At 54.6% G+C, this 18,384-nt stretch overlaps 8 protein-coding genes across 8 annotated transcripts; 7 read left to right on the top strand and 1 right to left on the bottom strand.

Moving 5' to 3' along the window:
• Window positions 1–11: 11 nt before the first annotated feature.
• Window positions 12–2,807, top strand: BDY24DRAFT_381422 (uncharacterized protein). The gene is made up of 10 exons (XM_076639339.1): window positions 12–466; window positions 543–722; window positions 800–899; window positions 984–1,041; window positions 1,107–1,223; window positions 1,304–1,796; window positions 1,873–2,146; window positions 2,251–2,438; window positions 2,528–2,545; window positions 2,629–2,807. The coding sequence occupies exons 1-10, from the start codon at window positions 86–88 to the stop codon at window positions 2,653–2,655; spliced, it is 1,836 nt and encodes a 611-aa protein (XP_076498693.1). The 5' UTR covers window positions 12–85; the 3' UTR covers window positions 2,656–2,807.
• A 165-nt stretch (window positions 2,808–2,972) lies between these two features.
• Window positions 2,973–5,800, top strand: BDY24DRAFT_381419 (lipid-binding SYLF domain-containing protein). The gene is made up of 10 exons (XM_076639338.1): window positions 2,973–3,205; window positions 3,344–3,428; window positions 3,516–3,608; window positions 3,717–3,773; window positions 3,913–3,985; window positions 4,081–4,236; window positions 4,305–4,336; window positions 4,421–4,500; window positions 4,583–4,618; window positions 4,803–5,800. The coding sequence occupies exons 1-10, from the start codon at window positions 3,017–3,019 to the stop codon at window positions 5,625–5,627; spliced, it is 1,626 nt and encodes a 541-aa protein (XP_076498692.1). The 5' UTR covers window positions 2,973–3,016; the 3' UTR covers window positions 5,628–5,800.
• A 108-nt stretch (window positions 5,801–5,908) lies between these two features.
• BDY24DRAFT_381418 (uncharacterized protein) lies at window positions 5,909–7,424 on the top strand. The gene is made up of 3 exons (XM_076639337.1): window positions 5,909–6,333; window positions 6,436–6,533; window positions 6,927–7,424. The coding sequence occupies exons 1-3, from the start codon at window positions 5,934–5,936 to the stop codon at window positions 7,407–7,409; spliced, it is 981 nt and encodes a 326-aa protein (XP_076498691.1). The 5' UTR covers window positions 5,909–5,933; the 3' UTR covers window positions 7,410–7,424.
• BDY24DRAFT_381416 (uncharacterized protein) lies at window positions 7,425–7,995 on the top strand. Its single transcript, XM_076639336.1, has one exon. It carries the CDS (start codon window positions 7,452–7,454, stop codon window positions 7,692–7,694), a length of 243 nt encoding a protein of 80 aa, XP_076498690.1. The 5' UTR covers window positions 7,425–7,451; the 3' UTR covers window positions 7,695–7,995.
• KRS1 (lysine--tRNA ligase KRS1) lies at window positions 7,973–11,241 on the top strand. The gene is made up of 13 exons (XM_076639335.1): window positions 7,973–8,219; window positions 8,398–8,509; window positions 8,632–8,793; window positions 8,909–8,992; window positions 9,059–9,081; window positions 9,153–9,465; window positions 9,631–10,131; window positions 10,211–10,261; window positions 10,336–10,384; window positions 10,473–10,692; window positions 10,788–10,810; window positions 10,885–10,958; window positions 11,069–11,241. The coding sequence occupies exons 1-13, from the start codon at window positions 8,011–8,013 to the stop codon at window positions 11,165–11,167; spliced, it is 1,920 nt and encodes a 639-aa protein (XP_076498689.1). The 5' UTR covers window positions 7,973–8,010; the 3' UTR covers window positions 11,168–11,241.
• BDY24DRAFT_381412 (uncharacterized protein) lies at window positions 11,213–12,238 on the bottom strand. Its single transcript, XM_076639334.1, has 3 exons — window positions 11,823–12,238; window positions 11,658–11,737; window positions 11,213–11,572 (listed from the first exon to the last, which is right to left on the bottom strand). The coding sequence occupies exons 1-3, from the start codon at window positions 12,214–12,216 to the stop codon at window positions 11,417–11,419; spliced, it is 630 nt and encodes a 209-aa protein (XP_076498688.1). The 5' UTR covers window positions 12,217–12,238; the 3' UTR covers window positions 11,213–11,416.
• BDY24DRAFT_381408 (EXPERA domain-containing protein) lies at window positions 12,239–14,240 on the top strand. The gene is made up of 6 exons (XM_076639333.1): window positions 12,239–12,919; window positions 13,106–13,219; window positions 13,285–13,307; window positions 13,413–13,555; window positions 13,627–13,727; window positions 13,857–14,240. The coding sequence occupies exons 1-6, from the start codon at window positions 12,652–12,654 to the stop codon at window positions 13,964–13,966; spliced, it is 759 nt and encodes a 252-aa protein (XP_076498687.1). The 5' UTR covers window positions 12,239–12,651; the 3' UTR covers window positions 13,967–14,240.
• Window positions 14,241–14,345: 105 nt separating this feature from the next.
• On the top strand, window positions 14,346–17,369 carry MVP1 (Mvp1p). Its single transcript, XM_076639332.1, has 11 exons — window positions 14,346–14,366; window positions 14,527–14,923; window positions 14,989–15,082; window positions 15,145–15,725; window positions 15,794–15,839; window positions 15,908–16,044; window positions 16,126–16,220; window positions 16,295–16,592; window positions 16,666–16,756; window positions 16,833–17,019; window positions 17,141–17,369. Coding segments are annotated over exons 1-11 (2,091 nt in total). The 5' UTR covers window positions 14,346–14,364; the 3' UTR covers window positions 17,304–17,369.
• The last annotated feature ends 1,015 nt before the right edge of the window (window positions 17,370–18,384 follow it).

Genomic DNA, 18,384 nt, shown 5'->3' with positions numbered 1-18,384 from the left:
GGCGAGAAAGAAGGAAAAGCGAGCTCACTTTCGATTTGGGCTCGCCCTTCCTTCCCTTCTTTCTTCTTTCCTCTCAACGGTCAACATGGGCTTTTTAGGACGGTCGCTATCAGGAATCAGCTCTCGTACGAGCTTGGGACTCGTCTCCAGCAGAATCCGACTTCTGCCTCGACTCTCTCAGCGGTCAACGTCCGATCTCGCATCAACACCTTCGACGTCCGAGCTCATCCCTCCCTTCCCTCCCTCCCCTTCTCCCTCTTCCTCACTACCACCGTCCTCGACATCTAGGAATCCCACTCCCGTCTCTCCCTCCTTGACGTCGAGGACACCCCTTGCCTCCGAGTTTGCGTTTCCGCTCGTCTTCCAACACCCAAACCATCCCCAACCTTTCGCCATGCTTCACGACGTCAAGTTGGCCAAAGAGACTCGACTCTCCCTCACAGAGGGCGTAGATTATGCTACATCAGTAGGCCCTTCTCTACTTGGCTTATTTCCTTCCCTAATACGACCTGAAACTGACCACGAACTGCTTTCTTTCGAAGGTTGCTCGACGACAGATCGCATCTCGCCTATCCTCGCCAGATCGTCGCATAGTGGCTCGAGCTAGGCTTACCAGCCAGATCGCCAAAATAGTTCGCCAGCAGAAGCATGAGCTAGCCATCTTTGGGGCCATCTCGACCAAGACTCACGTCGATAAAAGCTATCTCTCCCTCGGAATTGTTGTGAGCTTTCCTTAATCCCTTTCCCTGCTCGTCAAGCCCTTCAACTGAGCTTCTATTCTCTTCACTCACTCTTCCAGGTTGAGGACGAATCTAGATCATCCGAGGACATCCTTGCTGGGTTGGTAGAGCCTCTGAGGTCCGCTGGGTTGACGGTAACGACCCCGCGACCCAGTCTCCGTTCGTCCCCTTTCTGTTCTGTTCTATCTCCTCTACCCAGCTCACCGCGTCCATACTTTTTCGCGACTTTTTCGTGTCGAACAGTGAGATGCGAGACAGTTATATCTCCAACTGAGTCGGAGTTCACCGTCGCCTTCGTTTCGTACGTCCACTTCGCCTCGACGCGTTGAACCCTCTGCTGAGTTGAAAGTTGTTTTCTTTCCACAGCGTCCAGTCTCCACAGGACCTCGTCCTCAACTCTTTGGTAGCTTCCTACACCGCTCTCTCCCCGGATGTTCTCGCTCCTCTCGTTCGAGCAGTCACAGCCATCGGACCAGGAAAGGAGTAAATCGCGTTCGCCTCTCGTCCTCTTCGCCTCTTCGTGAATCTAACTTCTTTCCCCTCTCTTTCCTCTTCCCCGCCAGGTTCGTCCACAACGACACTCATCGAAACCAAATGCTCTCCTTCCTCTGCATCGCCTACCTCCAATCCCTGTCCAGTCCTCTTCTCCCCAACCTCCAGTCCAAGGACCTCATCGCCAAACTCAACCCTCCCCCTTCCGAAGCCGCTCTCCCCGTTCGTCGAACTCACGTCGGTCTCGAAACGGTTGACACCACTTTCGTATCGATCGGTCTTACTCCTCCTCTGCGTGAGAAGCTCGGTTGGAAGCAAGGGACGGAGGCGGATCGGGAGTTTGCTCGGGACTGGGTTGGGAAGGGGAAAGGAGGGCCACCTCTCAAGGATCTGCTTCGGGGGTTCTACATGGTTTACGGAGGAAAGGCGCGAGAGATGTTCGATTGGGATACGGGAGTAGTGTCGGTTAGCTCCGGCGGATTGAAGATGAGGCATGATGTCAAAGGGAACAGGAGTTGGAGCAGAGGGACGCTGGTGGTTCAGCATCCTTTCGTCGAGACCATCGTTCGTACCTCTTTCTCTTTCTCGTCAACAAACATCGTCTTAACTTTTCTTCCTTTCCTTTTCGTCCTATTCGCAGAATCTCACGTCGGAGGTGAAGGAAGGACCAGACCAGATCGACGCCATGTTCCACCGTTGCCTCCAGGACGAACTCCTTCGAGACGATGCTCCACCCCTCGAAATGTACATGTACAAATACCGCAATCACTCGAATCCCTCACGTCCTTCTCCTCCCCAAGTCAAGACCCCTACTCGTCCCGCACGAGGCTCTCCCGTCCCGCTCTCCTCCAAATCAACCCTCCCATCCTCGCTACCCACCCGTGGCTCAGCTCAACAGGGATACCGAGTAGTCTGTTCGTCCATCTCTCTCTCTCTCTCTCTCTCTTTCACTCTCTTCGTCTCGAAACTCAACCCTTCTTCTTCTTTCTCGACGCGTCTTTTTTTTCTCTCCTTCCAGTCGAGAACCTCCCTCCTTCGTTCGACCTCTCAACCTTCGACCGATTCCTCCAGTCGGCCAAACTCCAATTCGACGGTCCTGCAGCTCTCGCTTCGCCGGAAGATGGGAGCGTCGTCGGAGAGATCGTGGTGAAGGATCTGGAAGGAGTGGAAGCCGCGACGAAGCTGAACCAGATGCGAGTTTATGGCGTGAGTGTTGCTTCTCCATCGACGCGACGTAAGGTTGCTTGAGATTAGGATATTTTCAAAACTGACCTCGACCCTTTCGTTTCTTTCAGCAACTGATCTCTGTCAAGGTGAGCTTTCCTTCCCGCTCGCCTCATGTTTCTCGGAGGAGACGATTTCGCTGACCCTCGTTCGTTTTCTCCGCCTCCTGCAGCTATCACCTTCAACTCCGAGCTCGTGAAAGGGTCCGGATTCTACCTTTTGCTGGATCTGATGTCGGAAACCAAACCACTTGCTCCAGATCTTTCGTACCAAGAACGGAAGAGACGCGATCAGAGTTGGCAAGACGCGTCCATCTTGCCTGATTGTTCTCGGCACCGCGTTTGCTCCCCCTCCTCTCCGTCGCCTCGGTTCCAAAGGAAGCTCAACGTGCGTCACTCGACCTGAGAAGGATGCAGAGCTGTGAAAAAAAGAGCAGCGGGAAGCGAGAGCATCGCCGAGCGGCAGCCGTTCCTCGAAAGCTTGATGAGGTCTCGCAGTTCGACTCTCCTTCTAACTCTCACCTCGCATAAAAACCTACTTCTCAGCTCAACTGCACCAGAATGTCGAAATCACTACCACCTCCGCCTACACGAAACACTCCTCCCTCCTACTCTGCTTCGTCGTCGTCTGCGGAGCCGGCAAAGGGTGGATGGAAAGAACGAGCGAAGGGATGGGGAAAGGTTGGGATCGACAAGTCCGTGGTGATCTCAGATTGGGCAGGGCACAAGATGAATGGGATAGCAGATAAGGTGAGCTCTCCTTCTATACATTGCTTGAAGAGATGAGCCAGTCAAGCTCAGGATGAAGGAGGCAGAGGACGAAGAGGAGAAGGGAGGGCTGAAGGACGTCGAAGCTGACCGAGACGTCTCCTTCCTTTTTCTTCGAAGGTTGGAAGCGAACACTTCTACCCTGTGACTGGAGATTTCCCTCTAGAGATGGACAAGTGTGCCAGAATCATTAGAGCTTTCACGGGTTCGTCTCTTTCGCTCTGGTCTTTACATGAGCCAAAAGGAGGTCGAGCTGACCTTTCCTCCCCCCTTCTCTTCCTCTCTGATCCAGTGGAAGGAACTGAAACGACCGTCGTCGACGAGAAGACCAAGAAGCAAAAGAAGGTTCTCAGGAAGATCCCTCCCAAGATCATCAAGGACGCTGGTGAGTGGTTCTGACTGGGAAAAATCGGTTGAGGCAGAAGGCCGACGTCTCCTCTGACACCTTTCCTTTCCTCCTCTTCTCCTCCTCCTCCCCACGTTCGATCTACAGTCGGTCTCTGCGTCTTTACAAGCTTTAGGACAGGCTTTGCTCCATTCGGCGGTGCTGGTAAGTCTACCACGTTTTTTCTCGTTCTCTTCGCCGTCCTCTCCTCAATCCCCGAGAGCTTTCAGCCCTCGAGCTGTTTCCTTTTCCCATCAGCTGAACTGACCTTCGCCTCTCTATCACTCCTGCGATTCTACTACAGGTGGAGCTGGAATCGTCGTCGCCAAGCTACCAGACGGAACATGGTCTGCTCCTTCTTCTCTCTCGCCGAACAAGTAAGCTCGAGCTCGCACTTTCCCTCCCTCCCTCTTCCCTCCTCTCTCCAATCGCTCGACGCTGAACCGATGAAACTCTCTTACCTGTCTGCCAGCTTGTCTGCTGGATTCATGATTGGAGTGGACATCTACGACGCCATCCTCGTCATCCGAACTCAAAAGGCTCTCGAGTCCTTCTCGACGCACAAGGCGACTCTCGGAACCGACATCGCCGTCGCCGCTGGACCCTATGGTGCTGGAGCTGCTGCTGAGTGAGTCTTTCGCCGTCCGTAGAGCGCCCTCGATCCTTGCTGATTCGTTGCTACTATCACTTTCGCAGAGTCGGTCTCGAACGTGCTCCCGTTCTCTCTTGTTCGTCCTCCCTCTTGTCTTCTCTCACTCTTCCGAGTCCTCGCTGCCTTTCTCCCTGCTGACCTTTCGCTCGAACTCTTTCAGACGTCCGATCTCGAGGTCTCTACGCCGGTGTTCAACTCGTCGGTCAAGTCTTCGTAGATCGGTTCGAGGAGAACGCAGCTGTGAGTTATCTCGGCTCGACGCGTCGATTCACGAATTCTTCTCAAACTGACTTTCCTCCTCTCTTCCTTCCTTCTTCGAAAGATGTATCAATGGCCCGGAATCAAAGCTGGTGATATCGTTCGTCTCTGCTTTTCATCCGACTCTTTCCCTTTCTTCTCCAATCCAAAATCAACCTCTCAAAGTGCTGACCCGTCTCGCTCTCTCTCTCCCTCCCGCCCTCTCCTTCCTCCCTTCCCACCACCCACCCTACCCATCCCACCACTCATCCTACCCATATCTCCACCCACTCACTCACCCTCAGCTCTCCGGCAAAGTCCGCGTCCCCCACGAAGCCAAATCCCTCCATCTCGCCCTCCTCGACGCCGAATCCGGACGCGCCCAAACCCTCGAAGGCTCCTCCCTGGACGTCGCCGTGCTCATCCCTACCGTCCCGGATGACTTCCAACTCGAAAAGGGCGAGATTCTCCACCTCCCACCCACGCCCACGATGATCGAAGACCGGGAACGAGCGCAGGGGAGGGAGAGGAGCATGGAGATGAGCGAGGAGGAGGCGAACGAGTTGGAGAGGAGGTTGTCGAGGGTGCAGGTGGAGCAGGACGGGGAAGGGGAGAGGAAGAGAGCTGGGTCGGGGGTTTATACGCCGCCGAGCTTGTCGCCTCCGAGTGGTGGGAGCCCGTCGATGGGTGCGCACAGGGGAGTGGGACCTGCGTTGCCGGTGAGGAGGAATCTGCCGCCTCCGTTGGGGGCGAGGGAGGTGAAGAGCCCTCTTGCTTCGACGCCGGATGGAGGAGGATCGCCTGCTGGATCGAGTCTGGATCTTCCGGTCGCGACGACGACCATCAAGAGAGCGGTGCCTCCTCCTCCTCCTGCCGTTGCTGCCCCGTCGGACGAGAAGGATCTGGTGGATTTGGATGTGAAGGAAGAGCAGGAGGAGGTTACGCTCTCGGTTCCCGAGAAGGAGAAGGGGAAGGAGGTTGAGGTCGTCGAGGAGGAGAAGCGGGAGGAGGAGATGGGAGCGGGAGTGGGAGGAGAGCCTTCGCTGCCCGAGTACGAGGACGTAGTGTTGGACGCTCCTCCTTCTATGGACGCTTTAGAGGAGAAGAGGAAGTTGGAGACGATCGTGTAGATTTCTTAGAGGGGGTGGTTGTGGTTGGGTAGATTTCTTTCAGAGTTTTCGTTTTTCGAGGACGACGACGCGTCTTTTCGTCGTCGTTGTTCCTTCGTTTTCGTTGGTGTCCTTCCTCCTTCGGTACAGTTTTGGTGCTTTTTACGAATCTAATGACTCCATAGATCTCTAAACCTCTCTCATACAACGAAGTCCAGCAGAAAAAAGGAAAGAAAAAACAACTCTAAATCGAACTCGACCTCGAAGCCTCGAAGCTCAACCTCCTCTCCTTCCCTCCACCGCCACCCTGTCCCCTCCCCTCAACAAATGTCCCAGCGCCCTCCCCCCCTCCCCATAACTCCTTACCAACCGCCTTCCCTCCCTCCTTCTCACGGCTACTCCGTCTCCTCCGCTGCTCTCCTCGCCGGAACTCCTCGCGTCACCTCCGTCCCTTCCCTCCTTCCTTCGTACCCTCAGAAAGACCCTCCGAACCCGTCTCAAACGAGCATCTACGCCCGACCTAAAGGAGTTCCGGTCTTACCTTCTCCTTATCAAGCTGGAGAGGCGAGTAGACCGCAGCAGTACCAGCAGATGAGGAACGCGGATGGCAGTTTCGCTGGTGGGACGAGTGCGAGTGCGAGTGCGAGTGGAGGCAGTGGGAGTGGAGGTGGACCAGGGAGTAGAGGACCTTATCAAAAGAAGGGACCGGGACCGTTTGCTGTGCCTCGTGAGTGCGGATTCCTATTACAGGTTGATGAAGGAGAAAGAAGAGAGAGAGGGAAGGAGCGAGAGAGAGCTGACCGAGTCTTCGTTCGTTTTGGATTATCAGTCCGTCAAATGATGTTTGGATTCGGAGATGAACCTGAACCTCCAGAGGATACAGTCGCCGTCATGGAAGATCTGTTGGGTCATTTCGTTCAGGAGTTGGTGAGTTCAAAGAAACGCGAGAGCGAGGTGAGCTTGAAGGGCCGGGAAGGAGCGAGTTGACTTCGAGCTTGAAGAAGCTTAGGAGCTTTTCTGGAGGCTATATGGACGGTACGGAATGTAGTTCGGTCTACTGGGCGTCGGCGGATTCGAAGGATCTGAGAAGGGATCGCGGGAAGCAAGGGAAGAGAGACGAGAGGAGAGAACGAGTCGAGCTCAAGCTCAACGCTCCTTCCTCCTTCTTCCCTCCTTCTTTCCCTCGTCCCACCACTTTCTCTTTCGATCGTGACCTTCGTCTCTGTCCCAACACCCCATTCCTCCTCTCTCTCTCTCTCGCTTTCTCTCTTTTCTGATCTTCTAACGCTCTCGCACCTTTCTTCTCCCTCCGTCCCTCAGTGCTCCCTCCCTCCCCTCCCCTCGACGCACCTCTCCTCTTCCAACCCTCCCAAACCCCGTCTCATCACCTCCCACTCCCTCCGCTCCAACCTGTCCTCCTCTCCTCTCTCTCTCCCGCTCCTCTCCCGTCTCCAAGAACTCACCGTCCTCCAGAAGGACGTCAACGCAGCCAAGAAACCCTTCGACGCGCCCACGGACGACATCACGTTTAAAGCTGGAGGAGGAGTGGCGTACAACGAGGAAGGAGCAGAGGTGGTGTTGAAGAAGAAGAGGAGGAGAGTGGGACCGGCGGAGGGTGGGACGAAGAAGAAGAAGAGCAAGAAGAAGGTCGTTGTTGACGGGGAGGGAGCGGAGGGAGCAGAGGGAGCTGCTGCTGCCGAGGGTGGGGAGGGTGCTGCTGGAGGAGAGGTTGAGAAGGAGAAGAAGAAGCTCGGGAGACCGAAAGGGGACGGGAAGAACGTTGGGGCTGGACCGTCGATTTGAGAAGGAGGACGGGAGGAGGGATGGAGGGAGGGAGAGATCTTGATGCAGAGCGCGACAGTCTCTTCTTTCTTTCGATTCGCTTTGCTTTGCGTTCTCTTGAAAAGCCGAGATGAGAGCCAAGCTGGCATGGGTGTAGAGCGTGCTATCCAACGAGAAATGGAAAGGGAAGAGGGAACAGGGCTTCGAGTCGACGCGTCTGTTTCAAGTCGAAGAGGAACTCGCATCTTCCCGTCCTTCCGTGCTTCCTTACGTCCAGTCACTCGTTGTGGTAGCTTTCGCTCCTGATTCTAAATGTTTTTCTGGCCGTGACTCTTGTCTGTCTGTCTCCTCCCATCTCAGCTCGCTCTCCTCCCTGCAATCCCTCCCTCTCCCGTTCTGTCCTTGCTTCCTCTCTCGAAGGGTTTCGTCTGTGAACTATCTCCTTTGCTGGTTTCAACTGTCTCCGACAGCCTCATCACTCCTTAACCGAAACTGTGAAATGGAAAACGACGCTCGAAAACTGTTTGGCGACCCCCTTCCCTTCGGAGTTTGAAAGTCGGATTTTCGAGCTCGCCAATTCCCTTCTTTCCTCCTTCGCTCTTTTCTGGTTTCCAACCATTGCATGCTCCTGAGACGAACTCTCGTTTCCAGATCCCCTTTCACTTCCCTCTTCCACCTCAACCACCCAACTCCATCACCGTCGTTTATCCGACTCTACAGTCCTCCTCAACCGAACCGACCCAACGCCGTTCGAAGAAAGATGTCGCCCGAAGAAGCAAACATCCCCAACCTCCAGAAGGATCCCGTCACCGGGGAGATGGTCTCAAAGAGGTTAGTATATAGAAGTCTTTTTCTCTTGTGATGCTGTGCTTGGATAGAGTGGTGTGGTGGGGAGGGAGAGGAGGAGAGGGAAGGGAGGGAGGGAGGGAAGGAAGAGAGATGACTCGAGCTGACCTTCTCTTTCCCTTCCTCTTTCGCACCTCTCTTTTGTTCTTTCGCACGACTTTAGCAAGCTGAAGGCTCTTATCAAGGAGCGAGAGAAGGCTGAGAAGAAGGCTGCTGCCGCCGCTGCTGCTCCCAAGAAGGAGGTCAAGGCCAAGAAGGAGGAGCTCTCTCCCTCGGTTCGTCTCCCTTCTCCCTTCTCTCTCTCTCCTTCTTCCTCTCTTCGAGCTCGGTGTAGCTTTCTTGCTATACAGTTTACCAATCTGACCTCCATGCGCTTCTTCTCTTTTTGCTGCTCCAGCAATACTACGAGTCTCGATACAACAAGATCAAGGAGCTCCGAGTCTCTCAGGATCCCAACCCTTACCCTCACAAGTTCAACGTCTCCATCGGTATCCCAGCGTTCATCGAGAAGTACAACCCCATCATCACCGAGAAGGGACAGAGGCTTGATGCCGAGACCGTGAGTTTCAACTTCCAAGGTTGAGCGAGGGAGGAAGGAGAAGCAAGCAAGAAGAAGGGAGAGGAAGCTCGAGCTCACTTTCTTTCTTTCCTTCCCTTCCCCCTTTCGACAACAGGTCACCGTCGCTGGAAGGATTCAGGTCGTTCGAGACTCCTCCAAGGGATTGATCTTCTACGATCTTCACTCTGAGGGACAGAAGGTAAGCTTGCATCTTTCAATCTCGTCGCAGAATCGAAGCTGACCTCTCTCCCTTCCCTCCTCCCAGCTCCAAATCCTCGCTCAGGTCCAGTACGTCGTCCTCCCTCCCTCGCCTCACTCTCCCCTCTTCGCCCGTCTGACTCTTTCATATCATTCAACAGACACGCCGCTTCCCCCGAGGAGTTCACCAAGATTCACGACCTTCTCTCTCGAGGAGATATCGTCGGAGTCACCGGATCCCCTGCTCGGTCGCAAGCCGGAGAGCTTTCCGTCTCTGCCAGCTCGATGGTCCTCCTCACTCCCAACCTTCACCTCCTCCCCTCGGCTCAGTACCCTCTCAAGGACCAGGAGGTCCGATACAGGAAGCGATACCTCGACTTGATGATGAACCAGAACGTCAGGGACATCTTCGTTACTCGAGCCAAGGTCGTCAACTACATCAGGAAGTACCTCGATGCTCTCGGTTTCCTCGAGGTGAGTTCGAGCTTGATCAGTTCGGAGTGAAGAGAGAGGGTGTGACGCTGGGTCTTCGGGGTGGTGGGGTTGGAGAGGGTCGCTGAGGACGGCGAGAGATGGGACGTCGAACTGACCTCCTTCGCGTCCTCCCTCCCTCCTCCCCTTCCCTCTCTTCTTCCCCAGGTCGAGACCCCCATGATGACCTCCCTCGCCGGAGGAGCCACCGCCAAACCCTTCATCACCCACCACAACGACCTCAAGCAGGACCTCTTCCTCCGAATCGCTCCCGAACTCTACCTCAAGGAGCTCGTCGTCGGAGGTCTCGATCGAGTGTACGAGATTGGACGAGTGTTCCGAAACGAGCAGATCGACCTCACCCACAACCCCGAGTTCTCCATCTGCGAGTTCTACATGGCCTACGCCGACATGTTCGACCTCATGGAGATGACCGAGACCCTCGTCGAGGGCATGGTCAAGTACCTCAACAAGGGAGAGACCAAGGTGCTCTACCACCCCGAGGGACAGGGAGAGGGCAAGAAGGAGTACGAGATCGATTTCGCTAGGCCTTGGAAGAGGTTCGATATGATCGAGGAGTTGGAGAAGAAGTTGAACGTCAAGTTCCCTCCTGGGGAGACTCTGCACACCGAGGAGACCAACGTTTTCTTGAGGGAGCTTTGCACCAAGGTGAGTTTTCTTGTTCGTTTCGGTTCGTTCTTCCTCTCGCAGCTTGCTGACTACTCTTTTCGTTTGTTTTGCTCTACAGAACAACGTCGACTGCTCGGAGCCCAGGACCAACGCTCGTCTTTTGGACAAGGTGAGCTGCGAGCTTCGACGCGTCGTCCTCACCCTCCTTCGAAACCCAACTTCTGACTCCTTTCCTTTCTTCAGCTCGTCGGAGAGTACATCGAGAACCAGTGCATCAACCCCTCCTTTATCGGTTCGTTCCCTTTGCTCAAGCTGCTCTTCCGTCTCTCGAGCTGACCTCCCTCTTTTCGACGCGACCTCTCGTTCTTTCTTTCCTTCAGTCGGTCACCCCCAGGTCATGTCCCCCCTCGCCAAGCGACACCGATCCCGTCCCGGACTCTGCGAGCGATTCGAGGCTTTCGTCGCCACCAAGGAGATCTGCAACGCCTACACCGAGTTGAACGATCCGTTCGACCAGAGGGAGAGGTTCGAGGAGCAGACGAGGCAGAAGAACCAGGGAGACGAGGAGGCTCAGGGAGTTGATGAGACGTTCATTAATGCGTGAGTACTCGTACTCGTCCTAGCGTCGTATGGGTCCCTCGAGATGATGTCTGGAAACTGACGCTTGTTTTCGTTCATCGTTCGTTTTCTAACAGTCTCGAGCACGGTCTTCCTCCTAGTACGTCCCCAACCCGTTCCTCTCCCGCTTTTCCTTTCTCGAAGCTGACCTTCGCTCTTCTCTGCATCTTTCAGCCGCCGGTTGGGGAATGGGTATCGATCGACTCGTCATGTTCTTGACCAACTCTTCCAACATCAAGGAGGTTCTCGTACGTCCCTCTTCCTCTTCCTTTTCCCTTCGTTCCCCCACCCTTCTCTCCACGCTTCATCGCTGACTCCTTCCCGGTCCCTTTCCCTCGTTCCTTTTCGCTTCTTGCAGCTCTTCCCTGCCATGCGACCAGAGGAGAAGCACGCCGCCGCCGCTGCTGCTCTTCCCGCTGTCGTCCCCGCTGGATCGTCGGGTTCGGGAGGAAAGTAGAGTAGAGTAGGATTTTCGTATGTAGAGGTAGTTTCTTTCGCTTGGTAGTCTATGGACCTCAGTTGAACTTGGAATCGAAGGAGGACGAGGAAAGGACGGAGAGGGAGAAGGACGAAACGCGACGTTCGCGAACAGGCTCGACGAGGGTCCCCTCTCAAACCGAGCGTTCTTGCGATCTCTACATCAATTCGGAACGCTGTATCCTAGATCTCGTCGACTCCCTGCTACAGCTTCGTCCCTCCTTCGCGCTCAACTCGACGCGTCCACCCCCGTCCTTCCCTCCTCCTCGTGAATCCTCTTCAACACCTCCAGCAGCTTCTTGTGCATCCCATCCGACAGTTTCGTAGGTCCATCGCCAGTCAGGATTCGATACGAGGGCATGGCGGTGTAGGTTTTAGGTTGGATCTGAGTTGAGAAGAGGGAGGAGATGAAGATGAGCTTCGAGTCCCTCGGATCGTCAAAGTGGGATCGAGATCGAGATCGAGCTCACCTCTCCATCCTGAACGTATACTGAGCCTATCAAGTCTGAGGGATCTCCTATTCGGCCAGGCATGGGGTAGTTTCGGTCGTCTGAAGTGCGAGGAGGAACGGTTGAGCTCGAGTCGCAAGACGCCTTCCCTCCCTTTTGCTTCCTCCTGGGAGGATCCAGACTCACCATGCACATGAACCCAGCCCTCTTTCCTCCCCTGAGCTTCATTCGAAATACGCTCCTCCCCTTCCTCCAGACTCTCTCGAACGGTGCGATCCAAAACGACGTCCCTGAACGCTGGGTTCTCTTTGAAGCTGTTCAGATCGGCTCCGTCGGCGAGAGGCAGCCAACCAAGGATGGTTTTGGAGTTGACTGAGTGAGGAGGGTAAGGGAGGAAGGAGAGGGCGAGGAGAGGTGGGAAAGGGTGGTAGGAGAGCGGATCGTCGTCTTCCTCCGGCGCAGGAGAAGACGAGTTGAAGCGATGGGATTTGCTGAGTAAGTGGGAGGCTGAGGAGTTGAGGAGGAGATGGCGAGATGAGAGGGTGGGTAGAAGGCGTCGAGGAAAGATTGAGAGCGACATGTCGGGGGGAGGGTGATGGGGGTCGGGGGGAGGAAGAAGGGAGGAAGCGAGATCGTCGAAGCTCACCATCTCGTCGTCAAGGCCACTTCTCTCGTTCTTTCTCTTGATTTTTCGCAGCTTTCTCTTTTCAGCTCTCGACCACAACAACCCGCTCCTCGAGAAGAAAGTATATATTGACGTAGCTTTCTGAGATTCCCAAGAGCCGAGGCCCCAAGGTCATTCTCCCAAAGCGGGTCCCAATGAATCGCCAGCGGTTTCGATCCTCCTTCCCTTCCAACCACTTCCTTTCCTCCTGCCACAACTTTTCGCTTTCAGGAATCCCCTCTCCCTCGTCTCCTCGCCAGCACCTACTAGGACTTCAAGCCGTTCTTCCCCACCTCCAAACGTCCCTGTCCTTTCCCTCAAGCTCAACCAATCAACTTCCTCCCTCGTACGATGTCCCCCTCCGACCACACAACTCCTGATCCTCTGTACCGAACCGCCAACCATCCCTTCTACCCTCCCTCGCTGGTGTTCCCGGACTACAGGGAGAACACGCTTCACCCCATCTATCTCCTTTTGATCTTCTTTGGAGTTTTGGCTGCGTTCCTCGCGTTCGCGGCCAAGATGGCTCGAAGGACGACGAAGGGCAAGATTACTGGCAAGGAGATGGGCTGGGTACTATGGTTTGCTGCGAGCGGGTCAATTCATCTGTGCTTCGAAGGTACGTGAAGATTTACTCTCGAAAGAGCGCTCTTTTTATCGCAGAAGGGAGGGAGGGAAGGCGGTTGACGTCGGGACCGGAGCTCGACGCCGCCGCCTTTGTTTTGGCTTCTTCCATCCCCTTCTGTCTTCTCTCGAGCTCTCTCGCATGGTAGCTGACTCTATACTATTGATTCTACATCTTCAGGATACTTCGGAGCCTTCCACAGGTCGATGGCGCACTCCCTTCACCCTGAGGCTCAGATGTGGAAGATGTACTCGCTCGCGGACTCTCGATACATCAACTCGGACACTTTCACTGGTAAGCCTACTTTCCATCGCACTCTCTCGACTCTTAGCTAACCCTATCTACTCTTATATCTACAGTTTTGATGGAATCCTGTACCGCCGTCCGTCCCAAACTTTCCTTCCTTCACGCGTCGCTCGTCCCTCCCTCCTTCCCTCGAACCTCCCCGCTGAAACTCAACTTCTCTGATCGCTTCTTCCTCTACTAGATTTTCTGGGGACCTCTTTCCATCGCTCTCGCTTTCTGGATGATTCCCAAGCAGTCTCCTTACCGACACCCTGTTCAGCTCGTCGTCTCCCTCGGACAATTCTACGGACTCGTCCTCTACTACGGTATTCCCATGATCGACGAGTGAGTCTCGCATCAGTAACCTTTCGTTACTGTCCCATTCTGACCTTCTACGCTCTCGAATCTCGCCTCAGATACGTGAAAGGACCCATCGCCGCTGTCTCTCGACCTGAGTGGATCTACTACTGGGGAGAATTCATCGGATTGAACGCGCCTTGGTTCTTCATCCCTGCTAGTGAGTCCAGCTTTGGTCTCTGCTCATCTCATCTCGACTCGGGATCCCGTAGACTCGAAGGGAGAGCGAAGGACGGAGAAAAAGAGAACGAGCGCTGACCTTCGTCCTTTCCTTCTTCTTTCTCCTCAGTCGCCATGTACCACTCGGTCAAGGAGATCGCCGTTGCCTTCAGGGTCTCCGGACAGGTCAACGGAAAGGCCATCACTGCCGGAGCCGTCAATGGAAAGAAGAGACAGTAATCGGAGACAAGCTCGACGACGCGTCTTGGGTTTCTCGACGATCCTCCTTTCTTCTTACCTTTTTACTTCATTCTTCCTCCATCCCATCTGGATATTCTAGACGCACTTTTCAACAAGCGTTCATCTGTTTTACTCTATCTGCCTGTCCTTGCTCGACTCCTCTCTCGATTTGTCGTTCGTTTAGTCTCGCTCCCTCTCCCCTCAAAAGACCGCTCCCAAAGTTATTTTTTCGCCTTCTCTCGACCTGTAGATTACAATGGAACTGCATGATAAAGCTGAGGATGAGGTGAAGGATTTTTCTTCACTCGAAAAAGAGTGACGCTGCGAAGTGATCGTCGCACGAATCCGTTGCGGGAAGCTGAGCTCGCTTCTTCCCCTTCAACGTCGACCTATCCGCTATGTGAGCAATCTTTCCTTCTGTAATGCTCCAGAGTGAAGAGCTTTCTTAACTTTCTACACTCCGAGGCGAAGATCTTCGTCTTCTTGCAACCATGGAGGCTCACGCTGCTTTCCATCTCTGTCCCTCCTTCCCCTTCACACGACCCCCCTTCCCTCTTCAGGTTCAACGCTCCTCGTACTCGCCCTCAAGGCTCCTTCGCTTTCAACTCGCAAACTTCATCCTCCACACCAAACCTCACCTCCTCCTACGATCCACTAGCTTTCAACGATCAAGATCCATGGTCCACAGCTCCCTCTCCTTCCTACACTCCTCCGACCTACGCTTCGACGCCAGCTCCTGCTCCTCCTCCTCCCGCTGCTACGAGTGGCTCCGGAGGACCCTCCTCCAACGGGAACTCTGGAACTGGAGGAATCATCGATGAAGACAGGTTGTCGTCTATCTACCAACTCGCTTTGGAAGCTGTAGATCCCTACGGGAGAGGAGAGGGAGGGATCTCGTTGACGGCGGCAGGCCGAGTGCTGAGGTCGTCGGGTCTGGGTTCTTCAGAGATTGAGAGGGTGAGTCTCATCTTCAACTCCTCGAGTGTATACCGCGAAGCTGATTTAGCATATGTGTTGTGTAGATTATCAACATCGTCTCTTCAAACAAGCCCAGGATCACTCGGCTCGAGTTCCACCTCGCTCTCCTTCTCGTCGGTCTTTCTCAAGAAGGCGAAGGTGAGATTGAACTCTTGTATCTTCCTGCGAGATGCACATGCTGATCCCTTCGATTTATACAGAACCCTCCATCGATCGAGCCATCTCTCGTAAACACAACCCTCCAGTCCCATCCCTCAACCTCGACTCCATCACCTCAACCGGTCCTTCCTCCTCCCTCTCGACCTCAGCTCCCATCAACGCAGATCCAGCTCCTTCTTCCCACGTCTCCGATCACACCAGCTCTCCCTCCACCAACTCCTCCCACTACGTTCCTCCAACCTTCCCTCCTCCAACTCGGACCTCCCCTCCTCCTCCTCCTCCAGCTCCAGCTCGTCGCCTTTCGGCTGATCCTTGGTCGACAACCGTACCCACTTCTCCTCCGATACCAACCCTCGCTCCTCTTCCTTCCCACTCTCACTCTTATCCTTCGTCGCTCGTCGCTGCTCCTTCGACAGGATTGAAGGGAGGGTTGTTGGCGATTGATAAATGGTGGGAGAAGGAGATGCGGATCCGAGTTACGTTGGTTCCGGAGAGGGAAGGGAGGTTTTTGAACAAATGGACTGTATATGGGGTAGAAGTCGTGCGACCTGGCGAAGAGACCGGGGGAGTCCACAGACGTTACAGCGAGTTTACGTGGCTTTGGGAGACGCTGCTCAAGAGAGTGAGGTCGCGTCTTTTGAACTCGACTCGCACGACCTCGAACTGATTATTTCGCTCCTACCTTCACAGTATCCTTTCCGATGCATCGTTGGCTTGCCTCCGAAGAGACTCGGAGGTACGTCTTTCCGTCGGACCTTAATCCTCGACGAGAAAGCTGACTTTCCTTCGCTCTCTTCTTTCTAGCCGACGGATCGTTTCTCGAACAGCGTCGTCGGGGGCTTTCGAGATTCCTTAACTTCGTCGTCAACCATCCTACCCTCAAAGCGGATCATCTCGTTCAGGTTTTCCTTCACGAGCCCAACCTTGAGGCGTGGAGAAAGGTGAGAAAGACGAAACCACCTCGCCCCTCGCTTCGAATCGAGAAAGCTGACTTGCTTTCGCTTTCGCTTTGGTTCTCGCAGTCTACGCCGATCAGTTTAGAGGAAGAGAGTAAGGGGAAAGGTCTCAGTGAAAGGGAGGAGATGGAGGTACCTGGAGATCTTGAGGACAAGCTTGCGTGAGTTCAGTCGACGCGTCTCGACTTCGGCTCTCCTCTTCTTCGACTGACATTCCCTCTTTTTCTTTCTTCAGCATCGCTCGAAGACTCCTCACTCCCAAGGTCCACTCTTGGAGCAACATCGTCACCATCTTCGAACGACACTCGAGACGACTGGAGGCTCTCGGGGCGGACTCTTCTCGCTTCGCAATGGCTCTGTCCTCTCTCGTCGAGGCGTCGTCGGAAACCTGGAAGGGAGGGATTCCTGTGAATGCAGTTTCCGGTTGGGGCGGAGAGGAGCGTGAGAGGGATGAGCTGGGTGAAGGGGTCAGGGAGGGCTTGAAGAGGGTTGGGAGGAGCTTCGAAGAGCTCGCGGTCGGTGCTGATCAACGAGTGAGTCCGCCTATGACTTCGAATCCGAGCCGGAAATTGACTTCGATTCTTCTCTGTTCGTTTCTCTCCATAGTCTCAGCAACTTCTACTCGTCACCCTGGAAGCTCTCAAGTCCGAGCGTGATCTCTACCTCGCTTTCAGAGATCTGTTTCTTCGGCACGATCGTGAGCTTCCCCTTCCTCTCTTCCTCGTACTCGTCCTCCTTACTGACCCTCTCTCTGTTGCTGTCTTCGAACCAAGGTCTTTCCCTCGATCCCGTTTCAAAACTCCAGAAGAAGATCGAGCTCGCCCAACAGAAGGTCCTTGCTGTTCAAGCCACGAAGAAGCCCAACTTCGAAGCCGAGGTCGACAAGATTGCTGGACAGATCGAAGCAGCTCAGGCGGAGGTCGCTGGTTGGATGGCTAGGAGAGGGGTTATACGCTCGATGTGAGTCTGCTTTCTTCTTTCCCAGTGGCTGTTGGAGGAAGAAGGGAAGGAGGGTGGAACGAGAGGCGACGCGTCGTGAGAAGCTCGGAGCTGACCTTGCCTTTCTTCTTCTATCTCGCAGAATGTGGTCGGAGCTTGCATTCCTTCTGCATCCGAGAGAAAACACTATGGTTACTCTCGCCTTCCAGCAGTTCGCTAGGGAGGAGGCAACGTACTCGCAAGAGGTTGAACTCGTTTGGAGGAGATTGGAGGAGGGACTGGAGACGATGCCGCTGGAGGGATGAAGACCACAGCTTAGTTTCTGATACTTGGTCCTCGCTTTCCTCGTCTATATATGGTTGTGGTTTCTCTTTTTCGCGGGAAGGAAAGGGGGGGGGGGGCATTAATAGAGAACGGGATCGCCTTCAGTCTCATAGGAAACCAAGCAAACGATCTCGATCGACCTCAAGCCCCGTCCTTTCTTTTTGCTTGCTTGCCCTCCCTTCCCTTTCTTCCCTCTCAAACAAGCATCGACGGAAAACATTCCGGGACCTTCTCCTCCTCTCCTCGACCTTTGAAACTCCCCTCGCGGCGTCTTCAGCAGAGAACAAGGACCAAACCGCTCCCTCGCCTCCCCTTCCTCAAATGACCGATCCCTTCCGTCCTCCGCTAGGTCGTCGTCCTCCTTCCTTCCACCCCAACTTCAGCTCCTACGGCTTCAGCGACGTTCGTCTGGACCCTCCGACTGGTGTGCATGGCCAGCTTCAAGATTCGGAACTGAGAGTCACCGGAACAGCAGTCTTTGATCCTACGAAGGGATCTTCAGCCCTCTCATCCTCTCAGCTCGAGCTCACCTCTTCCCCTTCTCGAGTCAGATTCAGGCAAGCCCTTCCGCTTCCTTCCCTTTCTATCACCATAGATGTATAAATAAGGCTAATCTGACCCTTTCCCATTCGCTCCTATACAGGCTCGCCTCTTCCTCCCATCCCTCGGCGGTGTCGTCCTCTCATCGACTTCGCAAGATCCACTCCCTCCTCTCGTCCCCTCCTCCTCCCTCTTCCCTCTCCGCCTCCAAGGTCTCCTCTCGTCTAGGTCGTCCAGCCATCGCAGTGCCTCTCTACCCACGGCTTCTTGGATCTTGGGAGTCGCCAGATGGGTTATGGTCCATCTTCGAGGAAGAAGAGGCAGAGGGACGAGTTTCGGTCGAAGCTTGCCTCGAGTCCCTTTTAGAGAATCAGAGCAGCAGCGAGGAGAGGAAGTGGGGAGAAGTCCTGGAAGTGTTGATTCAGTGTGTGAAGATCATAGCTGTGAGTACAAGCTTCGTTGAACCTTGTTATAAAAGCTGGTTGAAGAGGAGAGGGCGAAGACGTCGCTTTCGGTTGAGGA

The sequence above is a fragment of the Mrakia frigida genome (assembly GCF_051309035.1).
Source record: "Mrakia frigida strain ATCC 22029 unplaced genomic scaffold BDY24scaffold_7, whole genome shotgun sequence".
In the NCBI taxonomy this organism is placed as follows: domain Eukaryota; kingdom Fungi; phylum Basidiomycota; class Tremellomycetes; order Cystofilobasidiales; family Mrakiaceae; genus Mrakia; species Mrakia frigida.
The sequence above is the reverse complement of the archived record's forward strand: the minus strand, read 5'-3'. Positions and strand labels throughout refer to the sequence as shown.